The sequence below is a fragment of the Cryptotermes secundus genome, unplaced genomic scaffold (genome assembly GCF_002891405.2).
Source record: "Cryptotermes secundus unplaced genomic scaffold, Csec_1.0 scaffold323, whole genome shotgun sequence".
Classification (NCBI taxonomy): Eukaryota; Metazoa; Arthropoda; class Insecta; order Blattodea; family Kalotermitidae; genus Cryptotermes; species Cryptotermes secundus.
Genome location: NW_019738961.1, coordinates 2,376,672 through 2,395,968, shown reverse-complemented (window position 1 = coordinate 2,395,968; position 19,297 = coordinate 2,376,672). Strand labels below are relative to the sequence as shown.

The 19,297-nt window shown below is 40.9% G+C and overlaps 2 protein-coding genes across 3 annotated transcripts in view; one reads left to right on the top strand and one right to left on the bottom strand.

The window, feature by feature from the left end:
- Window positions 1-11,544, bottom strand: part of LOC111871435 (protein phosphatase PTC7 homolog) — a 27,681-nt gene extending 16,137 nt beyond the window's left edge. The window contains exon 1 of the mRNA XM_023864555.1: window positions 11,183-11,544. Within this exon, the coding sequence (XP_023720323.1) occupies window positions 11,183-11,411 (229 nt within the window). The 5' untranslated portion in view covers window positions 11,412-11,544. The remainder of the gene's footprint in view (window positions 1-11,182) is intronic.
- Window positions 11,545-11,590: 46 nt separating this feature from the next.
- Window positions 11,591-19,297, top strand: part of LOC111871436 (INO80 complex subunit E) — an 18,745-nt gene continuing 11,038 nt past the window's right edge. The window contains exons 1-3 of one of the 2 annotated variants that reach the window (XM_023864556.2): window positions 11,591-11,738; window positions 11,822-11,957; window positions 18,145-18,329. In XM_023864556.2, coding sequence (XP_023720324.1) covers window positions 11,829-11,957; window positions 18,145-18,329 — 314 coding nt within the window. In that variant the 5' untranslated portion in view covers window positions 11,591-11,738; window positions 11,822-11,828. The other variant, XM_033754256.1, reaches the window with a different exon arrangement.

Here is a 19,297-nt window from a genome sequence, read left to right as displayed (position 1 = left end):
ATCTGTGAAGAGGTATTTGGCAAAAAACAACATTCCAGTGATGGAACATCCACCGTATTCTCCGGACCTAGCACCGTGCGACTTTTTTCTCTTCCCAAAAATCAAGTCTGCGCTGAAAGGGACCAGGTTCGAGTCCGTGGATGCAGTGAAAGCAAAAGCGACGCAACTCTTGAAGAGCATAACACAAGATGACCTGCAGCACTGCTTCCAACAGTGGAAAATTCGCATGGAGCGGTGTAGGGATCGGGGAGGGGACTACATTGAAGGGGATAACATTTCGACTGTCTGATTTTTTTTAATAAAGGGTTAGAGCATGAATCCGGTTTTTTTATTGTATACTCGCACAGCAGGTTAAATAGTTAATTCTCTATGCAAGAATGGCATTACAGAAGTATGCTGCTTTATCTAAATACAATTTGGTAACTTCTCAGTTCGCCTGAACACTGTTTCAAAAACAAATTATGGAGAGCACTTCCGTCCAAACTGATGCATTCATAGTGCAATTTTAACCTAAGAAAATAAACCCAAAACATATAATTTACATGAATAATTATTTTTTGTGGTTTCTTTACGACACTGTCAGTATCTCAGTCTATATGATATCATATTGTAGCATAAGTAATGAATGATGAACTAGAAGGAAATGTGAAGAAAAAAGTGAAGATATCCCTGTAACAGGCCATGAAGGCCCATAGGGTTTTGAAACGTCGAGGCTCCCACATTTTCTATACAAGCGGCTCACAGATGGTGGTGAGGTTGTCAGCCCTACGCACCGGCCAGCCTTTACCCACAGGAAGATTCCTGGTATTCATTTCTGTTAGAGGCTGAGTTGATCCCAGGGCCATAGTGCGGCTGGAGGGGTTAGATCAATTCAAAAATCCAATGACATCATCGGGATTCGAACCTACGACATTCTTACTTGTTGCACAGTTCCTCAACCAACTACGCTGCCAAGTGCCCCTTGGAAGGAAATGTTCATGACCTAATTTAAGGTACTACAGTGGCAATTTTCGGGAGGGACTGAGGAAAACCAAGAAAGTTTTGAACTGAGCACTTCCTACAGCAGTGAGCAATGAAGACTGGCCTACACTTCTAGATGCCATGTGGAGGAAGTCTGCCTATTTCTTCTACTCGTTCTTGTAATGAACAGAACAAGACCGCAAAAGTGTGCATAACGAAACAAATACTGAAATTTTATCAAGCAAGAAAGTGAAATGCCTTATGTGGAGATCATGGCTATCTATCCATTTGTGACCTCGGCTACTATCAGCAGCACTCTCAATATTTTGATTATACTGCCTATTCAGAGCTCTCTTTAATACGTACGTCCCAAATTGTTTTCTAATTCTTTAGAAAATCAAGTTTGCTACATTGTTCAATAGTTTAAATAGTGTGCTCATGCATACAGACAGACAAAACGAATTTAACAGGCGCTCTACAGCGTTCTGAACGCTCCTAAAAAGTGTTACACAATAAATAATCAAAATCACATCACATGCCAGTCAATTTTTGGGCGTGCATGTGACATCATGTGAGTAAGTTGGCGTAGGGCACACAAAAAAAAGTATGAACACAGACAAGACAGTTACGCTGCCCACTGATTCTCGTGACCGTGCTCAACATTACGTGCAACAAATACGAGCTAAAAATAGGTGCATCTGGCCTAACGCTGTTCTTTTACATATACATGAAACCGCAAATCAAAATAGTGTTCACTTGCACCTACTGACTTCATGCAGAAACCTTAGGTTTGTTCTGTAATCGAGAATGATAAAAAAATAGATGAAATACCTTCATAAACTTCCGCATAAAAACTTATCGCAAACGGTGGGCATAAAACTAGGGCGCAAAGTCTGACAGAATTCTAAAAGATGTAGATATCGCAAGTCTCTAGCAAACGTCATTGGTCAAACTTTATATCAACTTACTGTCCCTCTTACGAAAGCATTTCAAGTGACGCCGTGTAGTCCGATACAGTTCACCGACATTGTGGCGAAACGTACTGCCTCTATCTTCAGCGTCAAAGAGCACGTCAAACAAGCAAGAAACAGGTTGGCTTCTTTGTTCTCAGATCCTGAAGATGGAGGCAGTAAGTTCCTATGAAACGTCGGTGAACTTTTTCCGCCATGACATCAACTCCAACATTTTAAGTTAAGTTAATTATCCCATGAGTTATTAACTTGTGCTCACTTGTTTCACGTAAAAAATAGCAGTGAACTGAATTATGAATATTAATATTGTTCTTATGCATGTTTCACGGAGCAGATGGCTCTATTGGCACGCAGTCGATAGGAGACGATTCTAATGACGACCGAAATATCTACTATTCTCATTGGGGTTTTCAATGGTTTCCTCACTCCCAAATTCGGGGAAGTAACTTCAAATTCCGCCACGACCGTTTCCTTCCCAGTACTAACCAATGAATCTGTCATTCGACTACTACTTACAACATCGTTAAGACGGAAACGATAAAATAACCTTGTGAAAATCGATTCGGCATGGCAGCACCCAATTCGTGGACTCAAATAAATAAAATAAGCTTATGCACGCTCCTTAACAAAACTGTGCCCACAATTCTTTCTCTGATGGCGGATCAACGGAGGCGTGTCTATAGTGCTGCAGCGGCCACTTCTTGTTTTATCGCTGTTCAGGTATTGTTCTGTGTAGGCTCTCTGTGCGTGTATTAAAGATAGGCAGCCAAACTCAAAATACTAACCAGACTATTAATTTTTTACTTACAGCAACAGGAAAAATTCACCATATGTTGACACAGTTGATGGATAATAGTGTTCTATTCCGGAAACTGTGACTAGTTGATAACATAAAGATTTCCCTGTGCCTACCTAACTAAGCACTAGGCCATGAAGGCGTACGTGGAAGTGAATGTATAGATCCACATTTTCTTGACCTAGGCACTAGATGGAGTTGAGTGGTTAGCTTCATGTCCCGGCCGCTTTACCACCGGGAAAACAGACCCCGCGACCCATTGGATAGGAGGCAGGGTGGGCCACACAGCCGGTCTGGGCGACGGGAAGAACAGAAGATTCTTGATCCTAACGGGACTCGAACTCCAACCCCTCCGTCGTCCAGCCCGCTGCCAGTCCCTATATCGACTACGATATCCCGGCTCACCAAGTTATTTACAAAAAGCAAGAATTCCTTAACACGAAAAAAGAATTGACCAGCGTAATTTCTAACTTTTCAGAAACCGACTCAAGAAAGTTATTTCAACACTTCACATGTATTTTCACATCTGATCTAACATTAGTCATACTCGCACACTGTCAGTAAATTACGTGTCTCTGTTATATTCTTCCACCCTCGCTTAAAAGGTTCTCAATCTAACTTTCAGTCTCGCTCGTACGTTGTCCATGACAACAATTCATTCCCAACATTTTAAAATTATTTCAGAAATTTCTCTTGTTCCGAAGCTAGTGGGAAACTTAGAAACAAGACAACGGATCTTGTAGCACTACTGTCGCGTATAAAACCGACGAAGTCATTTTGAAATTAACCACGGAAATGGAACCTAACAATATTACGTAAACACAAGCAGAAAACAAGTTGCAAAATATATCCACTGTGCGACAGTTCTCGCGTGTAAGCTCTTCTATTACGTCTTAAAACTTCAATTCCTTAATGTCAACTTCTCTTCTCTTATAGAAACCTTACAACTGATATTTTCAAGCTAATACGCCGATACAAACTTTAAAACCGGAACACCGATGAATGACGAGGCGACAGGTTGCTAGGCAACCGCCAGTAAACACGATCCCGCTTCGATTAACGCATACGCTGTATCCAGTCAACAGCAGTTAGGCAACAATTACGGAGCGTTTTCTCGATGTCCGTCCCGATGCTATCTAACGAGAACCTTACCCAGCAACGATTAGTGAAGACCGGGAAGGCTTGATATTCAGTCGGCACACTTATAACGCAAAGAATATTCAAAACCGATTCCAAGGTTATATAATAGTTTACGGTACTAGATTCAACTATGAGGAACAGCAGCGTCAATAAGAGTATGGAAGGCAAGACTGAAAAGAGGAAGAGAACTGCTTGTTGGCAAGACAATAAAGAGATACCGTCTGCACCAACCACGAAGCTGAGGAGGTTAGATACTGCGGACGTGAAGAGCAGCAGAAGACGCATTTCTGCCCGCCGTCCTCTACACGGATCGGCTGCACGAGAACAGACAGAAGAGATCACCGAATGCAGGGGTTGCCAATTACAGCCAGAGCGTCACGCCGATGATAGGCATCGTAGTGCACATGAAGGTGAACAAGTCGCCCAACATTCTTTAGTAGACAACAGTGGTGATGGGCGCCGAAGTGTTCACGAGGATCAACAAGTCGCCGAACACTCCTTAGTGGCCAACAGTAGTGATGAGCCTCGTAATTATGATGAAGGTGAACAAGTCGCCAGGCACTCATTAGAAGACAACAGTGGTGTTGCACCACGTAGTGCTCATGAGGGTGAACAAGTCGCCCAATACTCCTTAGTGACCAACATTAGTGATGGGCCTCGTGATGATGAAGGTGAACAAGTCGCCAGGCACTCATTAGAAGACAACAGTGGTGTTGCACCACGTAGTGCTCATGAGGGTGAACAAGTCGCCCAATACTCCTTAGTGACCAACATTAGTGATGGGCCTCGTGATGATGAAGGTGAACAAGTCGCCAGGCACTCACTACAAAACAACATTGGTGATGCACCTCGTAGAGCTCATAAGGTCGAACCAGTCCCCGAACTCTCAATACTGGCCAACAGTAGTAACGAGGACTCAGTAAAGTGTCCCGTTTGCTCGGCCACTTTTACAACACAGGAGGTTGCGACACCAGACACTTGTGACCACACGTTCTGTGCTGCCTGCCTCCAACAATTGTCGCAGAATGAAAATAACTGCCAAATTGATAAAAAGACGTTTAACGTCATACTTGTTCGACACCACATTGGCGGCGAAATTATCGAGAGAATCCACGTGGAACCGCCAGAGCGACAAGGCGAGTGGAGTCGTGAAGGCGGCGAGCCTCCGTGTTGCGAGTATACATTAGGCCACGGCTTAAATCCAGTATATGCGGCCGCGTTCGCACTCGTCGCACTGGCCACTTCTTGCTATGTCCTGCCTGCATATTCTCCACGTTAATCTTCCATGTACCAGGGGCCATGGAAAGGACTCGCAGGGTTTGAACACCTACTCAGATAACTAGGCCTTCCAGAAAGAACACTGACAACAGTAGCTCAAGAAATTGCCGTGTTTAGTGAATCTCGTCATTTTGTCGTTGTTCCCATACTGTGACATGACGCATGAGACCCATTGAATAGCCTACTATTTACCGTATAAATTCAGTGACAACGTTAGAATAATTTATAATTAGGGCGAGGGCACACCGAGGAATCTCGCAACCGCAACGCAACCCCGATTTCTGAGAAATGTCGCCGATTTCAAACAGGCAAACGATTTCCAGATTAGCACGCGCACGACACAGACCTGCTAGCAGCAAATAATGATCCAGTAGTAGCACTGTACATTTTATAATTACAAATAATTCAAACGCAAATTACAATTACTTTTAATAATTACAAATAATTCTATAAGGTATTTAGAAACAACTAACCCCCATATCTTGAATGTGATGATATTTATTTTTCAATACATAAAAATTTATTGCACAGCCTTCAGCAAACATCATGTTAAAATAAGATAACACAAATTTATTAGAAATAACGTTTCATCAAATATACATACATAAAAATGTGACTTCCCCGTTTCTTCTGTTTCTCAACACAGACTTCACAGAACATACCCAAAGGTATCACAACATCTTTGGCTTCACTTAAACCTCCTCCTGCAATGGTACAGCAGGGCTTGTCAGAGTATCATCAGTGGATGACTTCTCTACTCAAGACACCTACAAACAAATGAATCTCTGAAGAGCGTTATAGAACAGCTGATTTCTAGGAATCCACGCGGCAATTCAGTCGCTCAACGACTGGCATGCTCCGTTGCCTGGAAATTGAGTTACGAATCACTGAAGCGCGTTACAGAACAGCTGATTTCTATGAATCCAGGCGGCAACTCAATCGCCAGAAGATTGGCATGCTCTGTGGCTTGGAAATTGAGTTTCTCAGTCTACCCACGAGTTGCGTTGCCGTTTCCTCAATTTGCACTGCTCCGTACACTAACATGCGTTCAATGCAGGCTGATAACAATTCTCGGAAATCACCGTTGCGTTTAGGTTGCCAGTTTCCGTGATGTGCCCCAGGCCTTAGCAGTAGAATTATTTTAAAAGTAATTGTAATTTGCGTTTGAATTATTTGTAATTATAAAATGTACAGTACCTTTGGGTATTTTCTATGAAGTCTGTGTTGAGAAAGAGAAGACACGGGGAAGTCACATTTTTATGTACGTATATTTGAAGAAACGTTATTTCTAATAAATCTGTTATCTTATTTAACATGATGTTTGCTGAGGGTTGTACAATAAATGTTTATGTGTTTGAAAATAAACATCACATTCAAGATATGGGGCTTAGTTGTTTCTAAATATCTTATGGAGCTGGAGATGATGACAAGATGTAAATGTAAACGAACTGTTGGGCGGTGTATATCCTAAGTTCTAAATAACATTTGCATTTGAGTGTCAAAAATTAAAGCAACAGTGACGTTGAAGAAATCACAACATTTAAAATTATTTTTATTTATGTTTCAATTTCAAAGCGTACTACTTTATCTCCCTGTCATTCGACAACCCAAACACGCCAGAGGGAGTAGATGTTTCGGTGTCCAACCCTATGTCTAGTCCAACACAATTTGTGCTGGCCATGTTCCTCATGTCTATGACAAACTTTGGTGACTACTAGGCTGCGCCATAGCTCAAGCGGTTAGTCGCTTGCTTCCCACCGCGGCTGCCCGGGTTCGATCCCGGATCTGGTCAAGTGAGATTTGTGGTGGACAAAGTGGCGCTGGAGCAGGTTTTCTCCGAGTACTTCGGTTTCCCCTGCCAATTTTCATTCCACCATATTCTCCATCATCATAATCACCCGGAGCAGGCTACAACAGGCCAATCAGTGGCCGCCATGCCGAGTGGACCTAGTTGGACTCCACCACCCACTAAGCGAATAACCTAAACTGAAAGCCTGGTATTGAGAGTTTTCTTACATACCAAAAGTTTATAATTTGTACCACTCTATAACTGAAGTAGCTGTTTTATTGTGTATTTAACTTTGTATGCCACAATGAGAAGAATATTATAAAAGCTGACTGACTTGGACGAAGCTAAGTACAGTAGATGAAATTGTGTCTGATACAGCAGCTGTAGGTACATCCAGATTTTGGTGGCAGTTTAGGAATTAGGTACGTCACAATGGTTTCTGTGAGATGCAGCTCATCCTGACTTAGGAAAACATTTCACTATTCTGGAAGCCTGTAAGGCAACAATTTTCAACTGGTGTGCCATGATACACTGATGTGATGCGAAGAGTCAGCAGGTGTGCCGCACGAGTTTGGGGGTAGGTCAAAACGAAGTGAGAAAAAATTTTAGGAATAAAAAAATCGTTGAAATCCTTGACCAACATTATTCTTAAAAATAACAAAATGATTAGAATTTTAGCTTCTGAATTTTTAAACACAAACTTATTACAAGTTGTAAGATTTGAGGCTTTCACGGCGGTGACTATGAAGAAAGCAGTCTTCTGGGATTTGGCACCGTGTATATGTGGTGTTAACAGACGTTTCGGAGGAACGTCGGTTAACACCACATATACACGGTGCCAAATCCCAGAAGACTGCTTTCTTCTTATTACTAGTTTTTCAACAAAAAAATCTCTATTTAAAAAATTGATGCTGTACCTTGACAATTTTATGTTTAGTGTGCCATGAGTTGGAAAAGGTTTAAACAGTCTGTTCTATGGCATCTTTGTCAGTCTACAGCTCTTCCTTCTTTAATATTAACCTTGTAATGTATCAACCATTATGCAAGTCCTACCATACTACAATAGGCTGACCTTTTCATAATATGCTAAGAAGTATCAAGTATTTGTATATTATTTACAAAAGCCAATCGGTGTTGCAGCCATGTCAGTTTTTCATTGAATGCAACAACTCTACATTAACAATATATAACTGATAGGCTCAAATGTCCAGTGTCACAGTTTTTTCCTTATTTTGGGCCGTTTTTCTTGCTCTTTTTCTGTTGCATTTAAGACCCAATAAAAATGTTTTTCTTGTATCAGTTTTAACCAGCATTACAGTTCAGATTTAAAAGACACATTTGCATTGTGTGGTTACTCATTACAATATGACAGCACACCCTAGTTTCTTTATTTGATGATGATATTCAGGTGAGATACATAAACATAAGAAAATGGTACAACCATTAAAGATCCAAAATAAAACAACCTTAATAATCTATAGATGCTTTCAAATTATATAACTGGACAGAAGTGCAGTCACAGTCCACTTTCAATCTAAAACTTAATTTTAGGTGCAGATGTTCTGGTGAAATCTTTCATTCTAGGGGCCTCAGCTCATTTCCTTTAAAATCACTAGAGAGGCTGGTGAACAGGTATATAAGAGAGGGAGCTTTGGTGCAACACCCATGAGTCAGACAGTAATATATGGTCATGAATTGTGGGACTCAGGACCAAGAATTTCTGTGCTGGTGAGGGCCAGGGTCAATTGAGCAGTCAGTGAATTCACAAAAGGTGCAATAAATGCAGATGCACAGAAAGACTGACCCCTCCCCTCATCAAAGGAGGACCCACTTCTAAACATGTACATGTCTAGGAGAGAACAAAATATTGGTCCCAGATCTCAAAGAGACCTGACACCAAGGGTCATTGTGCTGGCGAGGACCAGCAGCAATTTAACCGACCGACTGAGACATCCACTGTAATCCCACCAGCATACATACCAGACCAGCAGATGCATGGAAACAACTCTTTAGTCTTCTTTACAAGACTGAGGGGGCACCTGATGATGTGACTGTCACTTCAGCTCTTCTGGACACAGTGCGTTTGACAGTACTACATTTCAGTCTATGTGTTAAACAGCTGAAGAGCATGAAGTGCAAACAAGCAGCAATAAGATGGATCCATGCCTAGAAATCTGCAGACTGTGACAAATCAAGAGGGTTGTATGATGGCTGTCTGTGGGGGGGGGGTTCTAACCCTCCTACTAAGGCCGCGCCATAGCTCAAGCGGTTAGTCGCTGGCTTCCCACCGTGGCGGCCCGGGTTCGATCCCGGGTCTTGTCAAGTGGGATTTGTGGTAAACAAAGTGGCCCCGGGGCGGGCTTTCTCCGAGTACTTCGGTTTCTCCTGTCAATCTTCATTCCACCAATAGCTCCACAATCACCCCACCTATCATCTGGGGCTGGTACAATAGGCCAGAAGTGGCCATAGTACAAGGGACTTAGTCCCACCCCTCTAGCAATAAAAAACCCTCCTACTGTAGGAGCTGGTGGTGGACAGCTCCCTGTGCAACTCAGTAGAGAGGGTCTACACATGCAAGGCTAGGCTGATGATATGGCTCTGGTGATAACTGGAAAGTCTCCAACTACTGTCAGAGAGCCATGGCAAAGAGCTCTGAACATAGTATAAAGATAGTATGGGGGCAAGGAGTTATCCTGATAAAATGAACCTCCTGCTTTTACGAAAAGAAAGCAAATATAGGTCCATAGAATCTGTTCAGCCAGATAAGATCTTACCAGGCTAGTGAAGTATCTGGACACTAGCTGATGTGGAAAGGGTTTGGGCATGTGAAACGAAGCCTCAGCAAAGCTTCCAATCATGTAGTAAAACCCTCGATAGAAACCAGGGGCTTAAACCGACTGTGCACTGGCTTCAAACTGAGGCAGTAAGGCCTATGCATATGCATGTGACACCAGTGTGGTAGCAGAGAGTTTGTTTGGTTACAGCTGTGGCTAAACTTAGGTGCCTGCAGAGATCGGCCTGCGTAAGTATCACTGGTTCTGTGAGCACAGCCCTTGTGGTTGCCTTCAAGGTTCTGACTGGTGTCTTGCTCCCTTCATTGGTGGCAGAAGCAGAGGACAAGGCCTTAGCTTATATATTTAGGGCCACAAGTTTTTCGTCTGGTACAGGTTAAGATGTAGGTCATGCCCGAACCCTCACCAAATCCACTTTTCAGATAAAATCAGTGTACAATGTTACCAATGATTGCTATTTGGAGCTCCCTCTGAAGTGGTAATCACATCATGTGTATACTGGCTGCCAACTCGGTCTATGACTCTTCAGTCCAAAGGGCTAATTTCAGTGAAGAGAGAAGAGGTTACCCTTTCCACTTCATGCACATGCCAATGTTCCTGATAGATGTTTATCCAATTCTAGCCTGTGCAAAGGATTGTGTAGAAAGGGCATATTTACATATGGTCAGGCAGCCAAGTGGTTTTGCAGGCCCTTAAGATGTCAAGCGTGACATCACAGCTTGTACAAGAATGTTGGCAGTAAATGTGTGTCCTGTCTTTTCAAAACAAGGTCGTTGGTCCCAGTGGGATTCAGAGTAATATGAATCCAGATGTCTTGGGAGGGGCAAGATCAAACAGCCCATTCTTCAGCCCTAAGCCACCAACTTCAATCTCAACATTGTTGGCAGGGTCAGGAGGAAAAGGCAATCTGAACACTGGACTACAGCAGTAGACATGACATGGCTGAAGCTCTTCGCTGAAAGCACTTCACACAAACTACCTAGGAACCTACTGGCTTTGGACAGAAAACAATGTATGTTTGTGACGGGGTTACTTACTGGCCACTGTATTCCGAGGCAGTACCAATACATCTTGGGCTTTTCAAGAAATGCCACATGCAGGAAATGTGGTCAGGAGGAAACATCCTTCTACCATATACTTTGTCAATACCCAGTTTCAGCTGAGCATAGACTACAGATCTTTGACTCTGCATTATTTAAGCCGGTAAATATCATGAGGGCCTCAGTCAGGATGGTTCTGACTACAACATTACAGTCAGGGCTATTTAAAGCGCCCTAACATCAGAAAAGTGCAATGGACCTAGCAGCAATCTGACTACTTTCGACAAACAGGAGGGTTGTCCCCTATAAGTGAATACCAAACTTTCCGTTCTGGCGTACTACTTAGAACAAATTATATTACTTTAACAGACACACAAGATTTTATTAGTACAAAGTGAAAAAAAAGCTTTACTCACCAATAACGTCTGCCGATTTATATTTGGCTGTAAACCAAGCATCATCACCAAACTGTCCTTTTTTAAACCTTGCATGAGCCAATTCTTTCGGAAATCCACATACAGCAGAAACTATACGGGACTCACGCTTTCTGTTCACGTTCGGTTCAGCACAATTCGAATAATTAGAAATTCCATTCCACAAGGCACGAGACAGTAGCCTCCCAGTCCAAACAATGGACTGCATCATAGAAAATTACCTTAAAGTTAGTCACGCTTCATTTTGAATGAGATAAATCCCACTGACACTTAACTTTCACAGCAGAAACCTAACACCTAGCCACTACCAGCAGCCATTAGTCCACAATCGCAAAAGTGCGTTCTGTACGATGATTACTTCATGGTTCCGTGTACCAGGGTGGGACTGCTGTTCGGAAATGGGACCAGAGAGATAGCAAGATCTATGTCCGTTAAAACACGTACATGTATTGTCCAACAATGAACACGACCATTCGTATTTATATTTGGTTTCAGTGGAGATTAAAGCGTATATTAGCATAATTATTCTTAGATATCGGTGTGTGTATTCGTTTTTGTTAATGGTGTTCCCAGCTACTTGATTATTTTGAGTGTGCATTAACAAACTCAATTAATTTTCAGATGACCAATGTTGGGTGGTTGGTATTGTCGTTCAATGCTAACAAATACAGAGGAAGATGAAGAAAGTCAAGAAGAAACTATAAATTATAAAACACAATATAGAAGTTTAAAACGGAAGTTAAAATTTCTTATTTATGTAAGGAACGCCTGGTACTGTCATACTATAAAAAGTTACTACGAAATTATACGCTTTTCTTTTATAATGACGTTGTGCAACCTAACCTAACTTAAGCTTGCAAGTTGTGCGTTCATGAGGAAGAACACTTGCTTATGCAAAGATAACACCAGATATTCTGCTCTCATTGTGAGCATTTTTAGGGCAGATGTTATGGCACTCTTTGCATCGGAAAGAGGTCTTCCTGTTCTGATATATAGATGTATAAATGATTGTTGTGCTAAGTGTAGGCGAATGTTGAAGTGTTAGAGATAAGCCATATGATGATATGGAGAAGGCAAGTAAAGTAGTTCAGCACATCATCTGTCAGTTATATTAATTGTAATTGTAAAAAGGTAAAGTAAAGCTATCCCCATAACACCCTGAAGGCCCATAAGGTTGTGAGATGTTGAGGCTCCCACATTTTCTCTAGACAGTCGGCTCACAGAGGGCGCTAAGGTTATCAGCCTTATGTGCCAGTCATCCTTCAACCCCCAGGAAGATTCCTGGTACTCATTTGTGATAGAGGTTGAGTCAGTCCCAGGGCCATAGTGGGGCTGAGAGGATTAGGTAAACTGGAACCATCACTATACTGTAGTTATTTCTGTATCTTTATCTAATATGGGAGATCAGTGTTTATTCTCAAAGTGATAATTATTTGACATTTTCATCACCTTAGGGGCAATTCTAATCCAGACAAATGATCAAATAGCTTTAGGGGAAACTATATAAACAATTTTTAAGATACATGAGGGCCCATGCAGTAAGCCTTTACATAAGCCTTGGTAGCTGAGATGTTGGGTATTACAGTATATAAACGTGTAAAGTTAAAACAGAGTTGTCAATTTCAAACGTTATTTTGCACATTTTAATAAGAGAACAAATTTTGTTGTATTTTTCTGTAGTCCTATTTCAGATTTATTTACTTACTTACAGAGACTGATAATTTCCAGTCATATTAAGCTAACAAGTCATTGGAATGATGTCATCAGAATATTAACAGGGTTTGTGTGTAATATGGTTAGGTTAGCCTTCGCCTCAGCAAAGTGATTTATAATTATAAATTATATAATATAATATAATTATATATATAATTATAATCAATCAATATTTTGCAATTGAATATTTATTTCCTATTACATGTTTCGGTCTCATAAGACCATCATCAGGCAGTGATATAAGAATATCTCTAGTATCATTGAACTCCTAATATGGATCCATATTTGGGGCAACATGTCACACTCTTACTTACTTTCTCGTGGAGCTGAACCCTTCTGGAGGAGCCGCTAATTGTGCAGCTACTCAAGAATTTCCCAGAACCTTATGGAACCCGAAGGTTCCATGTTCACAAGAGCCCTCCACTGGTCCCTATCTGGAGCCAGATCAATCCAGTCCATACCATCCCATCCTATCTCTCTAAGATCTATTTTAATATCGTCCACCCACCTACGCCTTGGTCTTCCCAGTGATCTCTTTCCTTCTGGCTTTCCCACCAATATCCTATGCGCATTCCTCGTCTCCCCCATTCGTGCTACATGCCCTGCCCACCTCATCCTCCTTGACTTGAACATTCTATTTATACTATGAGAAGAGTACAAATTATGAAGCTCCTCATTGTGCAGTTTTCTCCAAACTCCTCTCACTTCATCTCTCTTCAGTTGAAATATTCTCCTCAACACCCTGTTCTCAAACACCCTCAGTCTATGTTCCTCCCTTAATGTCAGAGACCAAGTTTCACGCCCATACAGAACCACAGGCAAAATTATAGTTTTGTATATTCTAATTTTTATGTTTTTGGACAGCAGACAAGACGACGTAAGGTTCTGGACTTAATGGTAGCAAGCATTGTCTGAGTTCAGTCTCCTCTTAATTTCTTCCTGAATCAGGTTTTGATTTGTTACAATTGTTCCCAAATACCTGAACTGTGCCACATTTTCAAAACATCTGTTTCCTATCTTTATGTCATGATTTTGCCCTGCATTTTGGTGATGAGACGGCAACATATACTTAGTTTTCTCTGTGTTTACTTCTAGACCAACCTCTTTACTTGTGTCAGTTAAAGTTTGTGTGCTTTTCTTTATGGTATCTACATTATCACCCAGTAGATTCACATCATCGGCATAGGCCAACAGCTGATGTGTCCCGTTTAGTTTCAGTCCCACCTGGTTTCCCTGGACCTTCCTAATGGAATATTCTAAGGCAAAGTTGAAAACAAGTGGCGATAAAGTATCTCCTTGTTTTAGATCATTCTGGATAGGAAATTTATCAGACAAATGTTTACCTATGCGGACTTTACTATACGTGTCATTTAAATACTTTTAATCAACCTAACTAGTTTCATGGGTATCCCAAATTCTATCAGAATATTGTACAATACTTCCCTCCTAACTGAATCATAGGCTTTCTTGAAGTCATGAATAGTGGATGTACTGTCTCATTATACTCCCATTTTTTCTCCAGTATCTGACGAATGCAAAAGATCTGATCTGTAATTGATCTGTTACGTCGAAACCCACACTGATGCTCCCCAATAATTTTATCTATGTATGGACTTAACCTTGAGAAAAGAATATTGAAAAAAATTTTGTATGAAGTTGATAGCAGTGATATCCCCTGAAAATTACTACAGTCAGTTGTATCCCCCTTCTTGTGAACTGGTACAGTAATAGACTCCTTCCACTGATCAGGCAATTTTTCCTTATGCCAAATAGAAGTAATTAGATTGTGGATCTTTGACCATAATTTTTCGCCGCTTGCTTGAATAAATTCTGGAATTTGATCACTACGTGGCAATTTATACCTTTTCAATTTTGCAATAGCACTTTCAACCTCAAAAGGGCTAGGATCAGGTACTAACAGCTCAGCTGTATGGATTTCTGTCTGTCTAACATCACTGACCGTATGTACATTCAATAACAGAGATGTAGTTCGTCCACATATTCAAAATGTTGTGAGAATCTGCAAGCAGATCACCATTCTCATCCTTCACTAAGTTACTACTAGGCTGGTAACCCCTCTCGGAGTCATTTATTCCTCTATACAGGTCTCTAAGTGTTCTTGTTCTTACTGTTCATTGCAAGTTCCCCCTCCCCCCAGATATTCCCTCTTTTTGTCCCTGAAGTGCCTGCAGGTTTCACGTCTTATATTGTTCAGATTATCCCCAGTTAACTCACTTTGATCCTGTAACCATTGCAGATTGGCCTGCTTTTTTGATCTAATAATTTTGAGCATCCTTCATCGAACCATGGCTTATGCTTCTTCGGTTCATAATAACTGAGACTCTCTTTGGCAGACATTTTTATAATCTTCTGTTGGGGCATGAACATTTGTAAGGTTGATATCACACCAGCGACCTTTTAGTATTATATATGATATCCTATCATGAATGAACTCTACCCTCTTAACTGCTGATACGATTCTCTTATGTACGAAAAAACCTGTACCTAATTCATGATTTTCATTCCCCTTTCCATAGAAAAATGTATAGTCTCCTGCTGGTGCGATGCCGCCTCCATCCCATCTGACCTCCTGTACTCCTGCTAAATCTAACTTATATTTTAAGATTTCTTCTGCCACTGCCCTGAGCGAACCTGCCCTATACAAACTTCGAACATTCCAGGTGCCAAATTTCATATCCATTTGCTTTAGCTTATGTCGTTTCTCCAAGGAATCCATCCAGGTCCAAGGCTTTGTGTTAATTTTTATAACATAGTTATTTTTTATGGTGAGGAGTTGTTAGCGCCACGCCCAACCCCCAAGCTGGAGGACCACCCCTCGTCGGCTGTCCACGACTTCTTATTCACTATATTTGCAGGTTCCCTCCAAAACTAGTGGGTGTCTCCTCCATCTGCAACCTGAGGACATGCCATGCCATGGTGGGACCCACCTTACATGGATGTCATACTCTATGATACAAAATTTTTGTCTCAAGTTGAATATAAGTATTGAAATTAAATACATAAAATATCAAGGATATAATAACAAATATAAGTATACTGACTGTATTAAATATTATTAAAAGTATTGAAAGGTGTAATAAAATTATTAGAAGTTATTAAAACTTATTAAGAAATTGTTAAAAATTATTGTGATGTGTTGCGCTATGGATGACTCCCTGCCAACCGTGACGTGCCGAGCGGAGCCGAAGTGAGCCGAGTCCCAGCACACTGGTCGCTATGCAACTCGAGTAAACAGTGGTTGCTAGGCAAAGCGGGTAAACAGTGGTTGCGAGAGACGATGGTAATAACAGTGGTACCCATTACATAACACCTGTAAACACGGCGCCAGACAACAGTGGTGCCAATGACATGGCTGTTCTATGTGTTGTCCAGAACGGGGATAAATAAGGAGCAGCGAAGGCTATTCACAGTTCGTTCTCAAATTATGAGTTAGCCAGGCAGTCAACCTTTCAGTGGTAGTCTAGTATTTGTGATACTGCCAATGACAGTAATTGTCAGATTGTAATTAGTGTGAATGTAAGAGCGAATGTGAAATAAAATTTGCTATATCAAATACGGCGTGAAATTATTTGTCGCATTATACACCAACACGTGACATTATGTATGCCAAGTATCAAAGTTATACTGCCCAATGTAGTGTTAAGCTACATCATTCTATAGTTCGTGGACCCATGTTGTTAAACGTCCACATATGAACAGTCCTAGTGGCCAGGAGTATGATGTATGAATGTATATGGAAGCTATTGTAAAGAGTTGCTATGTGTAGTGCTAACATACACGTGTGCCTCGATATAAGTTGTGTGATACTGTGGTCGTGTGCACTTCCTTGTATGGGCATTATACTAAGTATGTACTTCACCATGTTTAAGCTCATTGTAATATTTGTGACTTAATTGCATCATACACTGTTCTGCTTTTGTGTAACATCAAAAAAAAAATAGCTCTGAATTTGTGATCCAACTTCTATCCACATTTTTCCTACTTTATCATCGTTTATTTTTTTCATCCTGTAATATGTGTGTATACATAATCTCTGCAGTTGATTTGACATTGTTAAATACTTCACCGAAGTTCTAAGTGTGTTCTGTTGGGGAAAGCAACCAAAATACAGTAAAACTTGGTTATAGCAACATCGGTTTCTGCGACACCTTGTCTATTGCGTCAAATATTCAATGGTACGAACTAATTCCTCATAAAGCAACTGTTTTGATACCTTGCTTAGTACGACATGCACAATTGCATCAACCTCGTATGTAACGTCATTTTCATTCCTGAATTTCTCTGATATTGTGGGAAAGTTCTTGCTGACGTGACTGTCCTGGAAGAATACGACCGCGGGCTGCAAGAGGAGCGTGGGTTTTATGCGAAAACAAGGGTGTGGGGTGGGACTGCGTGAATAGTGCAAGAGGACGCGGCAGGTTGTTAACTGCATTCCTTTCCTAGAATCTCGTCTAACAGGACCTCACATTGTCTACTTACACTATAGTATTCCTGCCTAAACCCAGAGAAGTGCAGTAGCGAAAACATGGCAATGAAAAGGAAAGTTTTAAGCATTGAAGAGAAAGTTAAAGTGATTCGTGAAATATTGTGTGTATTGTCAGTGAAAAGCGCTGTAATATGTCTTTGATATTACACATTTGGGCAATTCCACGTTAATGTTACGTTAGTCTGTACTTAACTACGTATTTCACTAAAAAATACAACACTTTAACTCGGTTTTTGGTAGATTTTTACGTGACTAACATAAGGGTACTGTGGAAGTGCCCATTTCGGTTACAACAACATTCGTTTATAACGACACTATTTTTAGGTCCGTTTGATGACGTTATAACCAAGTTCTACTGTACATTTACACTGATTCTCAGAAGAACACAGCTTCAGTGTCATGATGTATAATATTAAGTGAGCATGTATTATTTATATAAAGTCACTTTTCACAGATAACACTGAGTAAGTTGACATAGTGGTAATGCACTAGTCCAGTGTTCAGGAGGTATTTGGTTTGAATCTTGACCAGGACAACAGCTATCCTGGCTGAGAATTTTCATGGTTTTCCTTAGCCCTTCCAGGCAAGTGCTGGAATACAAGTAGTACCTCGATTTGACCATGATTACTTCCTTCCATCTTAGTTCATATTTAAAGTCTGTCAGTCGCCCTGTCATTTGATATTATGTAGTCTGGATACTAAATAAGTTCACATAAATTCACAGGAGAATGAGTGTTTCCAAGAAGATCTACGTTCTACACAGCGACGCTTACTCAAAGCAAGCCGCGATCGAAGCTTCCTATTAGACCGACTGTTGCAGTATGAGAAGGTTGATGTGTCATCAAGTGAAAGTGAAGAAACAGAATCTTCGGATGAGGGTGAGACAAGCCGTCCTGACACTGCAAAAAGGTCTGAATCTTACATCACTTCAACTTTTGCCATTGAGAAATAGAGATAGTAAATCCCTCAGTACTGTGAGATTGGCAGCCATATTTGAATTTGGGGTAACAGTTTGTTTGCCTTGAACATGGATTTTAAATTTCTCAGTTCTATGGGACTTCTGGGCATATTTTTACTCTGGGTATAAGGCTAACTTACTTACGTCTGCCCTCCTTGAGAAACTGCCAGAGATGCAACTACTCAAGAACATCACAATATTCTATGGAAACCAAAGGTTAATCACTGTGTTCAAAGAGCCTTCCACTGGTCCCAATCCTGAGCCAGATCAATCCAATCCATAACACTCCAGCCCACCTCTCCAAGATCCATTTTAATTTCATACACCCACCTACATCTTGGTCTTCATGGTGGTCTCTTTCCTTCTGGCTTTCCCATGAATGTCCTATATGCATTCCTCTTTGCCACCGTTCATGCTACATGCCCTTCCCATTTAATTCTCCTTGATTTGATCGTTCTAACTGTACTAGACAAAGAGTACAAGATATGAAGCTCCTCATTATGCAGTTTTCTCCAATCTTATGTCACCTCACCCCACTTCGATCCAAATATTCTCCTCAGCACACTGTTCTCAAACACCCGCAGTCTATGACTTTCATAGTATGCATCCTGTTGCATGTCATTCAAGAAAATATAAATGGGGCAGTCAACACAACAATTTATTCAAACTGAGATGAACTAGGTAGTACAGTGTCAACATTTGTTTATTGGTGCAGATGTTAATGCTACATGTTTCGACTTTTTTAGGTCATCTTTAGGCACACATGAAACAATAGTGATAAGTTATTGAATATGTTAGTAATATGAATGCATATATAGGTGTATATTATTTGATCAAAATTTGAGTTCAGTATTGTGATATTATAAAACCTATTAATATAAGATACTACTCCCCCAATCGTATCGGGGGGGGGGAGTGT